This window comes from Fistularia commersonii, chromosome 2 (assembly GCF_037954325.1).
Source record: "Fistularia commersonii isolate RoL2024-O1a breed Wild chromosome 2, RoL_Fcom_v1.0, whole genome shotgun sequence".
NCBI lineage: Eukaryota > Metazoa > Chordata > Actinopteri > Syngnathiformes > Fistulariidae > Fistularia > Fistularia commersonii.
The window spans coordinates 1,281,067-1,299,966 of record NC_141285.1 but is presented as its reverse complement, the minus strand read 5'-3'; the positions used below and the strand labels follow the sequence as shown (position 1 = coordinate 1,299,966).

Genomic DNA, 18,900 nt, shown 5'->3' with positions numbered 1-18,900 from the left:
TTGCATAAAAGCTTTTTTGTTTAGAAATATAAGGTGTACATTGAATGCAAAAAAAAGGATTTCTTGCATAAAAGCTTTTTTGCTAAGAAATATAAGGTGTACATTGAATGCAAAAAATGGATTTCTCGCATAAAAGCTTTTTTGCTAAGAAATATAAGGTGTACAATGCAAAAAAATGCAAAAAAATGGATTTCTTGCTTAAAAGCTTTTTTGTTTAGAAATATAAGGTGTGCATTGAATGGAAAAAAATTGATTTCTCACATAAAAGCTTTTTTGCTAAGAAATATAAGGTGTACATTGAATGCAAAAAATGGATTTCTCGCATAAAAGCTTTTTTGCTAAGAAATATAAGGTGTACATTGAATGCAAAAAATTAATTTCTTGCATAAAAGCTTTTTTGCTAAGAAATATAAGGTGTACAGAGAATGCAAAAAAATTGATTTCTCACATAAAAGCTTTTTTGCTAAGAAATATAAGGTGTACATTGAATGCAAAAAATGGATTTCTCGCATAAAAGCTTTTTTGCTAAGAAATATAAGGTGTACATTGAATGCAAAAAAATTGATTTCTTGCGTAAAAGCTTTTTTGTTTCAAAATATAAGGTGTACATTGAATGCAAAAAAAGGATTTCTTGCATAAAAGCTTTTTTGCTAAGAAATATAAGGTGTGCATTGAATGGAAAAAAATTGATTTCTCACATAAAAGCTTTTTTGCTAAGAAATATAAGGTGTACATTGAATGCAAAAAAATGGATTTCTCACATAAAAGCTTTTTTGCTAAGAAATATAAGGTGTACATTGAATGCAAAAAATGGATTTCTCGCATAAAAGCTTTTTTGCTAAGAAATATAAGGTGTACAATGAATGCAAAAAATGGATCTCTTGCATAAAAGCTTTTTTGCTAAGAAATATAAGGTGTACATTGAATGCAAAAAATGGATTTCTCGCATAAAAGCTTTTTTACTAAGAAATATAAGGTGTACAATGAATGCAAAAAATGGATTTCTCGCATAAAAGCTTTTTTGCTAAGAAATACAAGGTGTACAGTGAATGCAAAAAAATGGATTTCTCGCATAAAAGCTTTTTTGCTAAGAAATATAAGGTGTACAGTGAATGCAAAAAAATGGATTTCTTGCATAAAAGCTTTTTTGCTAAGAAATACAATGTGATTGTGTTAAAAAAAAAAAAAAGGGAGGGATGTTGGTTTTTACTCCTGTTGATTTGCGTGATATGCTCTTATTTTCCACGATATAGCTAAGTTCAAAGAGATCTGCCCGGGAGGAATGGGCTACACTGTCATTACGAACCCTTCTGTCAGTAAGACGGTGAGCGTCCATCAGAGGCCGGTGGACCCGGTTCTTCCCGACCCCCCGCCCACGGAGCAGAAGCCCGTCCTGGCTTTCGAGAAACCGGACGAGATTATTCCAGGTAAGTCGTTTCCGTGTGAAACGTCCGTTCCTTTTATATACGCATTTAAAGATTTGCAGAGTGTGATGGTATTTGCAGCTACTTTAAGATCGCGGTCGCTCGATAAAAATCAGGCTGGGTTCGGACAAACAGAAACGTCAGGTAAATGGAATCAGACATTTGATTGATTTTTTATTATTATTTTTTCCTCAAGCTGCTTTTCGCTGACTCGGCTGATTGAAATATACATATGTGATCGTACAAACCGTACGTTTAGGTAACAGGGTTACAATGACGATCGTCCCAATCGTGGATATCGATGATATCAGACGAGCTTTCCCAAACTCCCAAATTTATGCGACTTTAAATTGCAAAGTGAACGGAGTTTTGATTCTTGATTCCAGAAATAAATGTGAAATATTCCTTAGTGTCGGGGTTCGGGGTGAGCTTTCCATTGGTACCGTTGGCGTTGCTTCCATTAAATGTCACCAGATAACATATCTGTTATCGCGCAACCCATCGAGTAACTCCTTGGTTTAGTTTAGATTAGTTTAGTTTAAAAAGTTTATTAGGACAGTGTACAATTACATCAAGCACAGAGGCAGAGATGTTTGTACCAGATTGTAGCTCATAGCTAATTTCCATCTGTAGCCCTGGGAAGAAAATACAAATATAAAACTATACAAATAGACAATGTATATAAAATATACAAATAGGCAATAAAATATATATAAAATATACAAATAGGCAATAAAATATATATAAAATATATATAAAATATACAAATAGGCAATAAAATATGTATAAAATATATATAAAATATACAAATAGGCAATAAGATATAAATGATATATATAAAATATACAAATAGACAATCAAATATATATATATAAAATATACAAATAGGCAATAAAATATAAATGATATATATAAAATATACAAATAGACAATCAAATATATATATATAATATATATAAAATATACAAATAGGCAATAAAATATATATAAAATACACAAATAGGCAATGAAATATAAATAAAATATATATAAAATATACAAATAGACAATAAAATATATATAAAATATACAAATAGGCAATAAAATATAAATAAAATATACAAATAGACAATAAAATATATATAAAATATATATAAGATATACAAATAGGCAATAAAATAACTATACAATATGTAAACAGGCTATAAAATAAGTAAAACCCAAGTTGAAAGTGATAGTGTTGTGATATTGTTGGTCCGTCAGACAGTATTTATGAATAATAATAAGTATTTATGAATTCTGAAAAGGCGCTGATTTACCTTCGGAGACGTTTTCAAATTCTGCCGGCGCAGAATCCCGACGAGCACTGAGGTGGCGACATGTTCGTTTTCATCCGTTCGGATGAACTCGATGCCGCCGGGGCCAAATAGCTGAATTTTAAAACAAATAGAAAATTATTGAGAGACTTTCAGCCGTGGGGTGAACACGGCTGGGATTCTTTTGTAAAATTCACTTTGGAAACTTTCACTTTGTTCATTAATTGTAAAAAATAATAAAAAAAAAAAAAACAAAGAAAAATTAATCATGAAGCCGAGAAATGTCAGACAGAGAAATGGGAAACACATTTTTTTGTTTTTTTTCCTCTCACAGTGCTGCTTGACCTTTCCGGATATCTTACTTTGTCCGCTAAACACAAGTCAAAGATTTAGTTTATTTTTTTACTCATTTTATTCAAAACAAATGAGCCTCGTGGAGCCGAGAGCAAAGTAACTCAAAGCAGGTGCCGAGTGTCCTCAAACAAGGGCAAAGGAAGGAGACTCAAACTGTCACCTTTCAAAGGTTTCTAAATCGAAATTTATTACATTTTTACATTTTAAATGTTTGAATTTTAATTTTAAATTGATATAAATATATATATATATGATTTAAAAATAAGTCCCAATGTTAAAGGTTTTTTTTTTTAATTTTATTTTTTTACTTTATTTTGTTCCATTTTTTTTTATTTTTTTTTTAATGCTTTTGTGTTCCAATATTTTTTTGCACACAGACAGGACTCCAGTTTTTTGGTTTGCTTACAGTTGATGATTTAAGTTTTTTTCAAGTACATGTACAAGGTTTTTTCTTAAAAGTAACCGTCATCCAAAATTTTCTTTTTTTTTCAGAGTTCATATTGTTGAGTTGCATGCAGAAATGACGTTTCGTTTTCTCTGCAGTTGTTCATTACGTTTTGTTTCTACATTCAAAGCGTTTCTTGTCACATACACAGTGTAGAAACATGTTTCCCTGAACTGAGAAGTTCCTACTTTGCTAAAGGCAAAAAGAAATATTAACATTTCAAAAGGCTTAAATGATTGATGTGTAACTATATATATATATTTATATATACAATCATATATGATACATGTGTAATCCTTGTAAACAAGAAACGACATGCTATAAATTAAAGTCCACAAAATACAAAAAGCAAAACAAAAGGAAAAAACACCACAAAAACATGTGAATAAATAGAAAAATAAATACGTCATCACGTCGGAACTCAAGCCGGAACTCGTTTGGAAAGACATTTTTACATTAATAATTATAATAAGAAAACGTTTTATTTGAGGCACCTTACTCGAGGCCGAGATACATATATACACAAATAACCCATTTAAAAAAAAACAGATAAAAATAAAAACAATGACATGACATCATGTGAGTGTTTTCAGCGAGTAGGAGAAAAGTGAATAACAAACTGCAGCCTGCATCTGCTTTCACAGACATTCAATTATTGAGCTGTTTATCTTTTCGGGACATAAAATTATTTCTAAAGTTCATCTCTTTGCCTTATGAACCCCTTGATATCAAGCAACACTTGCTTTAAAGTGGGGTTGTAATTTTGAGTCGCACAGCGGTTCGCTAAAAACGTCCACAAAGCAGCGTCAACAGCGCTTGGACTTTAGCAAAGTAAAACTATAAAACGGTGATTTATGATCCTTCCTGTGATTAAGAGTTCAGGTTTTAAAAGAAACATCCCTCTGGTGACATTTGCCGAGAGAGAAGATTAAAACGTTTTGGCTCGTTTCACGTCCGCCTTCAAAAACAGCCCAGTTGTTGGTTTGTGAGGCGGAGAAAAGATGCTCTACCCTCTGCCGTTATTATTCAGGACATGCTTGGCAGGAAAAAGGAGAAACGCAAAACCCAGATACAGTAAAATGTCCACGAAGCGTCTTTTGGGTTTCCTAGCCGGCCACAAAAACCGAACCCGAAACGGACGATGACCCGAGATACCGCCGAGCGGCACCTCACAACCCTGCGGCGCTGTCCGTTATTTAACCTCACGTTTGCTTCTTCAAGTAACAAATCGCAAAGAACGACTTTGTGTCCGGCCCAAATTGATATCATAGTTATGCTTTTTCGTTTACTTTCGTCCGATACCGAAGTCTTTCCCTCTCCAGACTCCGGTCGTAGCTCTTCCTCGTCTCGCGGAGTTGAAAAGCAAACTTTTTACAACTCGCCTGAAAAACACTCGGTCTGTCAAGCGGCCCAGACTGAAAGACTTTGTTACGCGAGCAGCTTTTGTCAAGATGTCGAGGTAGACGGAGTGTCTGAGGAAGGCGAAGATACAGGAGGTGTGACTTGATGAATAGAAACCGACCTGGACGGAAATCAATCCATCGCCAGAAGAGAGCGATCTCCGCTCGGAGGCGGACGCCGTTCCTGCTCAGGATGGCAACGGATTTTGCCCGGCTTTGGCCAGAAGAATGTTGGAGCTTAAACCGTGTCATGGAGGTCGCTTCGAAGCAACAAGGGAGAAGATTCGAACTCAGACTCCCGGACAGCCGGGGCGGCGGTTCGGAAATTGATTGAAGAACACGGCGAGCCTCGGCGTCGCTCGGTCGCGACCCCTGGACGAAAACAACCGGGATCTGGAAAATAAAACGTCTGGTCGTCCAGACAGAAATGAAAATCGTAAAACTGAAAACTTGCGGTTGAAAAATACGAGATGTTGAATGTGGAGATGTGAAATCGGAAAACCGAAAAATCGAAAAGGTTACTTTACGTGACCTTTACTCCGACCTGTAGATCGTCCGCTCGAGATGCTCGGCCGTCATACGGGGGAAAATGTTGGTCCGGACCGGTAAAATCATTAGTTAGAAGCAACACTAAGTCCAAACATTTCCTTTGTTTTAGTGTAAAGGTAAACAGGTAAATTATAAAAATGTTTGTATGTAATGAACTGGTCCTCTAATGACACCCTAAAAATATTGTTGAGTTAAAAGAGAAAATTTTTGACACTAAAATGGATAGGTAGCATTTGTACGAGGCGGTATCATGTTTACAAGGCTATTCTGGTTATTAAATCAATGTTTTTAATTTTGCGTTTTTTTTTGTTTCTGTTTTTTTTTTTTTTTTTGCTATCGTTTATGTGTTTTTTATAGAAACAAGAAAAGAAAAGATCATTATAACAATGACACTAGATGTTTTTTCAGCAAAAAATCATTTTCTTTTCAAATATTGAAGTGAAAAAATACATTGCAAAGTGACTTTTTCAATTTTTTTTCTGGCTATTTTTTTTTTTTTAAACCCGCCGAGAAGCCGCACAAACACAAAAACTTGATTTCAGGCCGGGTTCACAAAATATTATCTAAACACCAGCAGACAGAACTGACCGGTAAAAGACAGGAAGTTGCGAAGGTGTTTAAACATGAATGGACGACACAAACAGGGATGTCATGTTATCCTGACAAATTGCAAGTATGTGATTTTCACAAACTTACTTTTTGTTTCTTTTTTTTTTTTCTGTGGTCAGTAGCGACAACCGCACCAGATAAGGTAGGTTGGGTGAATCAACGAGCGACCCCCCCCGTACGGCAGCATGCATGCACACGCGTGCTCCCGGCCGCTGAAACACCTTTTTTTTTTTTGCATGAAATCAGCAACGACGCTGCATGACCGCCAGCAGCCGAGCGATACGGAAATTTTGTGTTAAAAACGGCGGTCCCGAGGTCGAAGCCCGTGTCGCGACGCTTCCCGGCTTTCCGGCTCAGCTGTGATTAAAACCGCGATCGGTCGCCGTGTTGGCCGTGCCGTGCCTTCCGGCTACAGCGCTAATCTGCTTCCACCTGCATGACGGGCGGCGAATGCTTGGATGGGAAACCGTCCCGATCACGCGTCTGCCGGAAACAAGCACGAAAACGGGTTTTTACTTCCTCTGGTAATATTGTGTGTCTTGTCATTGAAGGAGCTCCCAGAGGTGCCGATTAGTAGTAGCCCGATAGGCGACCCTATCCTGCCCCAGCTCTCTCCGGGGGTTTCCACTGTCAAGATGGCAGTTTACCCAGGTGTCTGCTTCTATTCCCTTCACACATTCAGGGGCCGAGCTCTCTGCACCAATCGGCCGTGGTTTCCAATAACAACCCATCGACCGCGTTAGCAAGATTGCTAATGATAGCGCGTTTGGAAGGGGATAACATGTAGCTTACATGCAGGGAGAAAGTTGAATTAGATTAAAACCGTTTGTTGCTTCAGGTGCTGGTTTTTCCGAGTTTCTGGCAATTTCGTATTTTGCCCCATTGTTTAATTTCTCAATCTTAATCTCCTTATTAATGGCTTCATTATCACATCCACTAAATTGATTGCAGCGTTAAGAGAAGGTGACTGGGGTTAAAAAAAAAATGCAAATTACCTTAATATCCATGATGTGTTGTCCAAAAATCAATTTTCAGAATACCGTTCATAAACTGGAAAGGGAAAAAAATAATATGAATTAAGATCGACGCTAAAAGTGTCCATGTTTCTAACCAGGGATGAACTTCAAGGTGATGTTAAAAGTGTAGCTCAGCAGAAGCATGTCATCCTCCATGATCTTATTTCAAGAGTTTCGGAGGCTCTGAATCGGGATTCCGTCTGTCGCTCGGCCTCCTCGCGATGCACTTTTCTAGCTTAGCATCGCGTCAAACGGACAGTGAGCCGTCGCTTCGATTCTAATCCTGTTTATTTCCAACCCCAAGTAGAATAAAGAAATTCGCGCGATATACGCGGCTAAAAGAAATGCGCCGCCGTCATTCGCTGATCTTTTTCAGGGATCAACGAATGACAGAACTCATTCATTTTATATAGAATTATCAATCATTTTTATATAACTGGGTTCGTCTCCCCTTTTTTGACAAGGTTCATTTTTAACTCCCTTCTGTCGGGAGTCGACCGTTCGTGATTCGCCTGAAGATCCGACCTCTGCAGAAAACACCTCTGTCGGTTAAAGCGACTGCTTTTCGGGAAGAAGGCGGGATTCGACATCTCCCGTGAATCTCCGCGACGATTTTTACGACGTGCTCGATGCACAAATTGTAATAATAGAAGCTGCAAAAATACCAAAGTTATCCGGCGTCGCGTTGATTTGCCGTCGTCCGCTCGTCTCTTTTGTTTACCCCGCGCTGTTTTCCTGCCTGGAAATTTTGAGCGACGTTATTTCTCGAGGAGTGTGAAAGCGAGCGGGATTTAGCTGCAAAACAAAACCGTATATTATGTTCACATCTGGTTTGCACCGAAGAGGCGAGATGGAAGTCGACTATCAGGTGCGCCAGGGCGCTAAATAAGGCGACGAGCGAGAGCCGACCGAATACGGATCCTGCTTTTTCGACGAGGAATACATTCCAGAATCATAAAATGATGATTTTAAACAAATGTGAGCATTAGAAAAACAACAAACTCGCTCAAGCGGCCAAAACCAGATGAGCGAATCGCGGGTTCCGCGCGAATCGGTCGCTCGGTCCTCGCCTTCGCTTTTTACTCTTACTTTATACGGTTTGCCGCATAATTTATCGGGGTGATCGCCCCCTTTTAAAATTTAACAACCTTTGTGATACTCTTCTTCTGTGACTGGTGTTTCTTGGATTGTCTTCTTTGGTCGTCTCTGAAACAGACGCTGGACTCGGTCCACTCGCCTCCCGACACGTCCTGCTTTGCAGAGCAAACCCATAAACTCACCTCCTTTCCTCTGTCATTTCGGGTCACTCTCATAAATAAAGAACATTTAGTTGTCGCCGCCGTGACGGACGGTGTTTTTTCATCAATGTCGAACTATATGCGCCGCCGGGGCTTTTGAAAAAAACAAAAAAAATCAAAATGACATCATTATTCCAATTTGGAATACGGAAACCCGATCGAACTCGGTCGTATTGGAAGAAATTCGGCGTCCATTTGTTGAAGGGACAGAAAAATATACAAACATATCAACATTAGCAACCATTATCACTGGATGATATCAACCCAATATTGGGTATTTTTTCACTCTTTTTTAAATTTTGTTTTTCAGCCGTCCATATATTATTGGAAAATGACATTTTTGGGCGATTTATTAACGCTCTCATCCAACAGGATGCTCTACAGCCGGGTTGTTTACGTTCACAACTGCTTTTGAGTGATTTCTGATTGTAAATAATTGTGTTTTTACATCATTTTACATCTGACCCTGTGACTTTATGTAAGTTTAAGTGTCTTTCGAATAGAAATACGAGGGACGGGATGGACGGGCGTTGATGATCTCTCGCTAATAATCGTAGTCGCGCTAACAGTAGCGCTAACAGGGTGGTAATAGTTGACTTGATACGATGATAGCATTAGCAGCAGCTAAGCTACGCCCTCTTCGAACCTGCGACATCCCAGAGACTTTGGAGAAGATTGTAAGCGACTGTCATGGCAGCGAGAGACGTTTGTTTATTACTTGGCTGTCGGTCATGTGACTGCTGAAAGTTAACTAGAAGACAACTTACTGTCTTTGCCGCCCGATTTAAGAACACGATGAGATTTTGCACCTCTGAAAGCTGACGATCATTAACACGTGTCGTGTCACCTGGGTAGAAGTGGTGGAGAAGACGTCTCCGCCGGCGCCCGTCGAGCTCCTGCCTCTGAACGCAGGCCAGGAAATCAACCCGACACATTCAGCAGGTGATCCAAGTTTTCTTCACGACGATCTTCCCCCGTTTCGCTTAAAACCAAGACTCGCCGCGCGATTGTTTTTCATGTTTTTTTTTTACACCACTCGGCGAGAAAACACTCGATTATCCCGCACCGTAGCTAACGACGCCGACAAACTCAATAACACTAAAATGACACGTTTGTTTTTTTTTGTTTTGGTTGCACCTGATCCTAGCAGTAATTTATTGCACCCCGAAAGCAGAAACAGCAGGGGCTCGAATTGAATAAAAACTACTATTGACTCACGACAAAGAGGTAAATGAAACCTCGGGACGCCGCACCGGATCGACCAAACAACACGCGAGCGCATCACGCCGTCATCTTGGATATTATATACTCGATTATTTAAGTAACACGTTACAAAAGACGCCGTACAAAACAAATTATGACAGTCGGTTCTCGGAATAAAATGGCCAATTGGACAAAGACGCTAAAGGTATTTATTCCCTTTTTCTCAGAGGTGGACGAGTGCAGCGTCAGGCCGAACATCTGCGGCCAGGGGGTTTGTTACAACACCCACGACGCCTACACCTGCCACTGTCACGAAGGCTACCAGCTGCTGGAAAGCACCTGCACAGGTAAAGAAACGGCTGAAATGAAAGTATGGCATGGAGTTGCGGAGATCATGATGGCGTCTTCCAGTGTATTACTTTCGTGTCTTATAAGCTGTTGTTTTTGGCAGTGCGATGGAAAATACACCGCTCAACAAAAATCAAGGGAACGCTAAAATAGAAATATTAAAAATGAAATATTCTTATGTGCCGACAACAAAATGATCAATGGAAATCAAATGTATGAACCCATGGAGGTCTGGATTCGGAGTCGCGCTCAAAATTAAAGTGGAAAAACAAACTCCAGGTTGATCCAACGTCTGTAAAACAAGTCCAAATGAAGCAGTGGACAGTTTGACTTCACACCAGTGTGATTCACTTGGAGTTACATTGTGTTGTTTAAGTTTTCCCTTATTTTTTTGAGCGATATATTAGATATGACGGGGCTCGAGTCGGGAAAACAACGCGGGAATTATTCATTTGTGTTTAATTTCACGTATTTACCGTCATTTCCGGACGATAAGCCGCGACTTTTTTCACGTAAACAAAGATGCGGCTAATATATGGACTTTGGGTGGGGGGCGCTAACGAGCTTCACGCCGCGAAAACATTTATCCTCGTCACATCGGACCGATGAAATTCTGAGTCCGTTCAACTCCGACACCGAAGAAGACGACTTTGACGGTTTTAGCGCGCAGGAGGAAGCCCGAGATAGCGATCGGCTAGCCGGTGCGGCTTATATTGAGGTGCGCCCAATAGTCCGGAAATTACGGTATGTCATATTCACATTTGCCATGGAAACCAAAAGCGAACCCGAAATATCGATTGGGAAATTGTAAATGGAAAAAAAAAAAAAACGGGAAGTGACCGACGCATTTAGCTTACGGCTAACAGATCAGTGATTTGAAAGCAAACCGTGACCCGCTGGAGATGCTTCTGCTTGGCCTGATGTCGTCTTGTTGTGCGTCTGCTGTGTTGGCGCAGATGTGGACGAGTGTTTGGAAACGCCGGGCCTTTGCGCCGGCGGTCGGTGCAGAAACACAGACGGCAGCTTCCTGTGTGTGTGTCCTCGGGGCTTCCTCATCAGTGAACCAGGAACAAGTTGTCAAGGTAATCGTTAACGTTTAAGAGGTTCCTCTTCCGTGCGCTATGTCTTTTTTTGGTTTTTGTTTCTCCTGGTTGTACAAAGCCACCCAGGATCTTCCACCAACTAAAAAAAGTCACTTCACACAGTTAGCATGAATATTTTTGGGAGCCAGTTGTAATTAGATATTCAAAAATACCATAAATCCATCATTCTTTCAGCTCATATCATCCTCCACGATAGATTATCGCGCTCCGCAGACGATTGTCTCGGGATTTTCGGGTTCTCTGGTTTCCTCCCCAAATCCCAAAACATCCAGTAGATTTAATCGGAGGCTTAAATTGCCCAGATGTGTGAACAGGAGACTGAATGATGAGATGCGATTGGCTGGCAGCTGGTCCGGGGTCAAACCCCGCTCGCGCCCGATGGGAGTCGGCATCGGCTCCGGCCCTCCGGCAACAGATAATGAGTGGATGATTGTCGTCCACGTCGGGGTGGAGCAGTGGTTCGCACCTCCGCCCTCCTTGTGTGCGGAGTTTGTATCCTTGTTTCCTGCTGCTGTCAGGAAACATGCTGGAGGTCCATCGGAGATCTACGTTGCCCAAACTTGTTCATGAAGAAGTGATTGGTTGCGTGTCTCTTTATGTGGCTCTGTGATTGATTGAACCCAAGTTGAACCGCGCTTCGACCGGTTTACCGTTGAGATTGAAATACTAGAATGAAGAAGGATACATACAGTAGGTTTTCAGTTAACTGTTGTTGACCAAAGACTAGTCCAGGGGTCGGCAACCCGTAACACCCAAAGAGCCATTTGGACCCGGTTTCCTCGGAAAAGAAAACACGGGGAGCCGCAATTACTTTTTGACGTCTAAAATAAAGGTACCACTGTATATATTGCTTTTTATTACCTTTACACTTTGTATAAACAAGTGTGTTGCTTCTGAAATTCACAAAGTATTACAGAGAAAATTAAATTTTATTTATGTCATGAACTCATTTTGAGCTTTGGGCTTTCAGAGCGTGTAGCGGAGCCTTGACCTGAATTTTAAAAATAAATCGGTAACAAATCACTGTGTCAGTAAACAATAAAAAATAAATATTTGCAAAATATCTTCATAAATATCTATTTTACCAGGTTTATGGGACTTCTGCTCCTGAACTTCTGCGCACAGCATCTGCACATCGGGACTTTACCGGCCGGCGGGTATACCGGCTTCCGCCAGTGTGACGTTATTTTGAGCGGCGAAAAATAATAAATATAATTTCATTTAATATTTCAAGATCACAATAATCGTCCAACTTAGAACTAAAAGTTAAAAAAAGGAATGAACACAAATGAAATACACTTCAATTAAAAATGTATCATTTATTCTCCCAAGCCGCTCGGAGCCGCGGTGTAAAGACGGAAGAGCCGCGGGTTGCCGACCCCTGGTTGAGGGCAAAGGAAATATTGCAGTTTCAGAAGTAATCAGACATTTCACATCCTTGTGAGTCTCTGGCAGCAAATATTCCAGACGCATCCTGAACAATATTTGTCCCACGCCATCCGGGTCTTGCTATCTTCTTGCGCTCTGAGCTGAAAGGGTGAAACCATCATGCACGGAGGCTCAGCTCAAATAAACAGCCCAACGATTTGCTAATAGCGGTATCGAAATCGCACTGGCACAAGTCAGCGCAGTTTCAATGCAACCACGGGAAAAATACACATCGGCGTTTCCGCTATTTGAAAAGTGTCGGTTCCTTTCTGTGCAAATGATATCTTCGTTGGATTGTGAACGTTTCCATTTGGCTGGCTACGCGTGCAGGCCATGTGGAGGGTTTAGAAGTCAAGACTTACAAATCTCTGTCAGAATGTAAACCAGCCTTGAGATTTTATGCCAAATAAATGCACTGAATCCAAGAAGGGTGAACCCAAATAACCAGGGAAATCCAACGCCCCTCAGGCTGATCTGTTCCTTCTATCCAAAGGACGTAGCTAAACATTCTCAGCGGCACGATGGCGCAGTGCTTAGCGCTTCCAGCTCACTGGACCTGGACCAGGACCAGGTTCTCCTCGAGTCCCTGGATGTCCGTGTTCTCCGGTTTGCTCCCACAGGCTAAAATATGCAGTAGGTTCCTTCGAGAACCTAAATTGTCCAGAATATGATTGAGATAGCGGATGGTTGTATGTCTCCGTCCGGTGTTTGGAGGTGGGATCCACACGGTTTGAAACAACAGGCTCCTTAAACCGGAGGAACTGGTTCAGGCAGACCTGGTTGGTGTCCAGGGGTGTCCAGATGTTTTGCAAAGAGGGCCATATTTGGTGAGGTGAAAATGTGAGGGCCAACCATTCAGCCTGAACCATCAGCATTGAATGCAAATGGCATATTTTTCATGTCTTTAACGCAAATCTCTCAAATGACCGAAATCTCTGTCTTTCATATTTGACTACCACATAAAATGAGGAAAAAGTCTCTCTTGAAAAAAACTTTCAGAAAGATTAAACATATCTAGGTTCATGTTCATAAAGGATGGCATAATGCTATTTGACCCTCGTGAACACGGGCCGCATTTGGCCCACGGGCCGGACTTTGGACACGCCTGTGGTGGAGGGAGGAGTCCATGTAGGTCAGGAACAGCCAGACCAGGTTGGGTGACGCAGGGCAGAAACAGGTAGACTAGGAAGTGGGGAGGCGGGGCAGGAATAGGTAGGCGGGAGCAGGCAGCTCGGCAGAAGGTGCTAGCATACATCAATGAGGGAAAGGCCCAGTCGGGGACGGAAGGCGCTAGCATACATTACATTACATTACATTACATTACATTACATTAGTTCGGACATTTCGTTATGGTACCAAAAATATGACCGAACGTTGGGCCATGAAGGGATCATCACTTGGATGATCCCCATCCAGTCTTGGATGAACTGCTAAAAATATTTGCTTTGTTCCATTTTTCAGTTTCGTATGTCTTTGCGAGAGCAGTGCCATCTGCGTTTCCCCACCAAACGTAATCAGCCAATTATTCGTCCTGCCTGGGACTGACAAGCCACTTTTGATAAACATCGTCGCCTCCTAAAGTTACATTACATTACATTGCATTTGGCAGATGCTTTTATCCAAAGCGACTTACAATAGAGGACATAAGGACTGCAAATACACTTGCAAATAAAAGATGCACAGGAAATATACAGAACAGTAAGCTTGGGTTAGTGAGTTGTTTTTTTTTTGTTTTTTTTTGACAAAGACATACACAAACGTACACACACACACACTGCATAGCCTAACTTGCTGCCTAACCTGATCTGGGGCATCAGCGCAGTAAAAAGTCCTGAAAGAGAAGAGTTTTTACCTGTTTCTTGAAGGTTGAGAGAGATGATGCTCGTCTTGTTGCTTCCGGAAGTTTGTTCCACCACTGAGGTAGTAGAACTGAGAACAGTTTTGCCTGAGATCGCTTAGAGCGAGCAGAAGGTCCTGCTAGTAGGTTTGTATTAGAGGAACGCAGCTCTCTGCCGGGAACATAAGGTCTTATCATTTGGTTCAGATATGCTGGACCTGTTCCTGAGGTGGTTTTGAAGGCCAGGGTCAGGACCTTGTGCTCGATCCTGGCAGCTACTGGTAGCCGGTGCAACTGGACGATCAGAGGTGTAACATGAGCCCTTTTAGGTTGAGTGAATACCAACCGTGCTGCAGCATTCTGAACCATCTGCAGTGGTTTTACTGCACGAGCAGGTCGTCCAGCTAGGAGGGAATTGCAGTCGTCCAGGCGGGAGATGAACATGGCCTGAAGCAATAGCTGTGCCGACTGTTGGGTCAGGGAGGTTCTGATTTTCTGAATGTTGTACAGCACAAATCTGCAGGACCGGGCAATTGAAGTAATATGGTTGGAATACATCATACATCAATGAGGGAGAGGCCCAGTCATGGATGGGCGGCTAAGCGGAAGGCGCTAGCATACACCGACAAGAGAAAGCCCAGTCGGGTCACGGGCGGCCGGACAAGAGGTGCTGGTGCACATCGACAAGGTAAGACAGGCGGCTAGGCGGAAGGCGCTAGCATACATCAATGAGGGAAAGGCCCAGTTGGGGACGGGCAGCTAGGCGAAAGGCGCTAGCATACATCAATGAGGGAAAGGCGGAGTTGGGGACGGAAGGCTAGGCAGAAGGCGCTAGCATACATCAACAAGGGAAAGGCCCAGTTGGGGACGGAAGGCTAGGCGGAAGGCGCAAGCATACACCGGCAAGAGAAAGCCCGGTCGGGTCACGGGCGGCCAGACAAGAGGTACTGGTGTACATTTACAAGATAAGGAACCTGGGCAGGAGCAGGAAGTCCGGTTGGGGGTGGAAGACGAGATACATGGCCCTCGCAAGAAGCACAGGTTTGCACCACCAGGGGGGAAGGAGTAAATAGGGAGGTCGCTCAGGAAACAGGAGGAAAAAGCGAATGACCTGGCAACCGGTGAGGTTCAAAGCCTGGGGTTTCCAGTCCGGCAACCAAGCGTGGCAACCAAGTGCCACAGCTGCTACAAGGACATGTCGGCTATATGACTCGTGAATGGATCCACTTATATCGTCACCTTCTTAAAATAACTGCCTAAATCATTTTTCGACAAAAAATTGTATTTTTTGCCCTAAACTTCTATTTTAACGACTACTTTTTTGCGTCTCCTGAAGCGCGTGAAAAAATTGACTGAAGTGATTATTTTAAGAAGGTGACGATATATGTCAAGTGAAGGAAAGGGTGAATGTGGGATAGACTGGGATAGACTCCAGCGCGAGATCAATAATCAACGAATGAATGAACGATCAATGACTTTTTCTGGCGTTTGTCCATTTGCAAAGAGCTTACGTCCATAACTGCGTAGGTGAGTTCGTCAGCAGGGTTACACAAAAACTACTGGCCCACTTTTCATGAAGGTTAGCGAAGGGGTGCGGTGGGGATGAAGGGAGGAACCCATTAAGTTTTAGGGCAAAGCCGTTAAACACAGTGAAAAACAGCATTTTATTGCTTTGGCCTTGGTGGAGATGTGTGATCTTCTGTCAGCAGGATTATAAAAAAAAAAGAAGTCCGCTGGGACGACTTCCACTGAGTGTGATGGAGGAGAGTTGGATGGCTCTGGGAAGAAGCCATTACATTCTGGGGCAGATCTTTCTGACATTTCCAACAAACTGTCACTTTTTTTTCTCGAGTCTTAGTGTGAGACCCACGGAGTTCTTCCACTTATGCGTTTCCTGTCGCTTTTTTCCCCGCTGAAATCCGTCATCCCGCTACTTTGTCCATCATCTGGGGGCGTCGTGGAAGCGGGAGGTGCAGCCATCGTCTCCCCAGACCAAAATTCCTGGTCGATTCCCAGTGTGTCCAAGTGTTGTTGAGCAAAGGATAAATTATATTATAATACATCTATATTCCCACTTAGGCTTGCCTTATTTGTGGATAAACAAGACCTTACAGCAGTAGCATTATGCATGTCATTTTTTTTTTATTATTCTTGGGTTGAATGATTAAAAATAAATTAAAAAAAAACTGACTCTCACCATCAATTTGATTCCTTCTGGATTTAAAAACAAATTCCGCTTCAGTTTTAGAGATCTCTCATTATATCTCATTTTCAGAAAAAAAAGGCCTGTTTGTTTATCCTCAGAAAGTTAGCTGAATAAAATCGTCATTTTCCTCGTTAGCTTTAATTTTGAGCTTTAAGATCAAAGCTACTGATTGGAAAAGCTCATAATTAAATACATTTTGATATACAGTTTATTGTTTACAGTAGATTACTACTATCCACAGATGAGTTTCTACGTCTTCGTCCGATACTGAGGAGTTTTGTGTTCTCCAGTTTCCTTCCACGATCCAAAAAATTCAAGGATTCATCACTTTTATTGTCATTAACGAAATTTAGAGACAGCAGATCTCAGGTCAGCACAACAATACAACGATAGCGGTATCTACGGGTTAGAGATGTGTGACAGAAAAAAAATACAAGACCAAAAATAAATCAAAAAATAACTCACGACTAGAGAATAAATAGATAAATATGTAGAAAGAAATCATTAAAGAAGTAAAAAAGTCAGTCCAGATAATGAATATATGTTGTTTTGATCCAAACCCCTGCAGCAGAACCTCACTCACTTCCACTCCGTCACAACCGCACCCTAAAAAACGAAGACATCTCGTCGCACAACGGTCGTCCTCGCCTTCATGGCCGATGGACCGCAAACACAATTTTGCGCGGCGGCCGACGGATTCAGTCCGGTGGCGTTTCTGGCAGCGGCGGAACACCTCCGCACACTAACAAGTGTCTACATATGGAATTAAATGTCAGTGGAATTTTGGCCGAGCGCGGCGACCGCAGCGCTACCAGTTTCTGCTTAAACCCCCCGACTGGGATTATAAACATGAGTCACTCCTTCATTACGTGGTTTCCTGCCGTTTCAAATGTGCTTCCCCCACCCACCCAAATGATGCTGAATTAGGACTACCAGGGCAAACAGGCCCGATGTTATTTTCCCACAACGGCAGTAAAACCTCTTCGGCGGTGAGGATGCGGGATGCTATTATGACTCGTTTGGGAGTTTTATGTACACGGGGACATGCAAGCAGGGTATCTTTAAGGTTTACGCAAAAAAACAGGCTGGAGAATGAATATAGATTTGTCTACCACATGTTGTTACCCCCGGGCTCTTTCTTTAAGGGCCTGTAAATATATGGAGAGTAAAAAGGAAGGCGTCCGTTTTGGAAGTGCTCTGCGATCTGTTTCGGCAAGTATCAGGTGTGACGCTTGTAATGCGAGGGTCGCTTCCTTCCAGCAGCAACTTCCTCCCCTTTTTTTTAGTTTGTAATCTGAACCACTGGGAGAAAAAAAAAAAAAAAAAAAGAAAAAGGTCTCTTAGTATTAAAAGAAATGTCACACACTTTGCGTTTACCGCCATTTGCTGGCCTCTTCTATCTTCTGCTGGTCCTAAAGGGGCGCAGCCAAATCCTGCAGTGCGATTCGCGCAATCCAAGCCAAACCGCCGTAACTAGCGTCGCCACACCGATGATGGACAATCCTGTGCACCATCTGGACCTTCTCCAAGTATTGAGGCACAACCGTAATCCAGTCCGCGGCCTTGAAAATGCAACTTTATATTATTTTAGGTCTTCGTTTCCACCGTTCTCTTCGCTCATTTCCGCTTTCTGCTGCTACCTCGAGGTCGATGTTTGAAAAATGTTCCTTTTAAAGGGTTGCATCTTCTTGTCGTGGCACCGTCATCCTGTAGCTGGAGCTCTGAGGGCGACGGCAAACCTCAGGAAACCAGACTTCCGTATCTCCGCAGGTGTTTCGGGTGGTCGTCCTTCAGAGAACTGTTGGGACGGCAACTTGTTCCAGGACGGTTGAGCGTGTGCGTGACACGCCTTGACATTTTGGGTTTGAGGATCATCCTTTTTAACCGACCCTTTCCTTCTGCTCAAATGTGATCAAGTTAAAACATTCAACGGAAGACAAATAGCTATACAGCGATCCCTCGCTATAACGCGGTTTACTTTTCACGGTTTCGCTACTTCACGGATTTGCGTGGTGCGTTGTGTTCTGCATTCTGATTGGCTAAAAAGTCACTCCGCTTCTTCTCTACCTGTGCGTCAATAACGTCGCAGTTTAATATGTACACGTATGTAAAACTTGCCAAATTTACATGACGTACTTGCAATTTCCAGTTTCTCTAAAACCCATCATGTTGACAAAACGCTCTGGAGCGACAAAAGCACCTTGCAGGGCCCAAAAGGCAGCGGAAGATGCTATCTATGGCAGATAAAGTTAAACTTCTGGACATGCTAAGGGAAGCTAACAGCTATGCGGCTGTAGGTCGGCGTTACGGAATGAATGAATCTTCCGTTCGTTCCATAAAGAAGGAAGAAAAAAACATAAGGACGACAGCAGCGATAAGTTTTAA

At 42.0% G+C, this 18,900-nt stretch overlaps 1 protein-coding gene across 5 annotated transcripts in view; it reads left to right on the top strand.

Moving 5' to 3' along the window:
• The window catches only part of ltbp1 (latent transforming growth factor beta binding protein 1), a 189,434-nt gene that overhangs the window by 134,908 nt on the left and 35,626 nt on the right, over window positions 1-18,900 (top strand). For 2 of the 5 annotated variants that reach the window (XM_086163991.1, XM_086164008.1), the window contains 6 exons: window positions 1,254-1,427; window positions 6,196-6,218; window positions 6,628-6,727; window positions 9,246-9,332; window positions 9,821-9,940; window positions 10,898-11,023. In XM_086163991.1, coding sequence (XP_086020117.1) covers window positions 1,254-1,427; window positions 6,196-6,218; window positions 6,628-6,727; window positions 9,246-9,332; window positions 9,821-9,940; window positions 10,898-11,023 — 630 coding nt within the window. The remainder of the gene's footprint in view (window positions 1-1,253; window positions 1,428-6,195; window positions 6,219-6,627; window positions 6,728-9,245; window positions 9,333-9,820; window positions 9,941-10,897; window positions 11,024-18,900) is intronic. The other 3 variants (XM_086164018.1, XM_086164026.1, XM_086163999.1) reach the window with 2 other exon arrangements.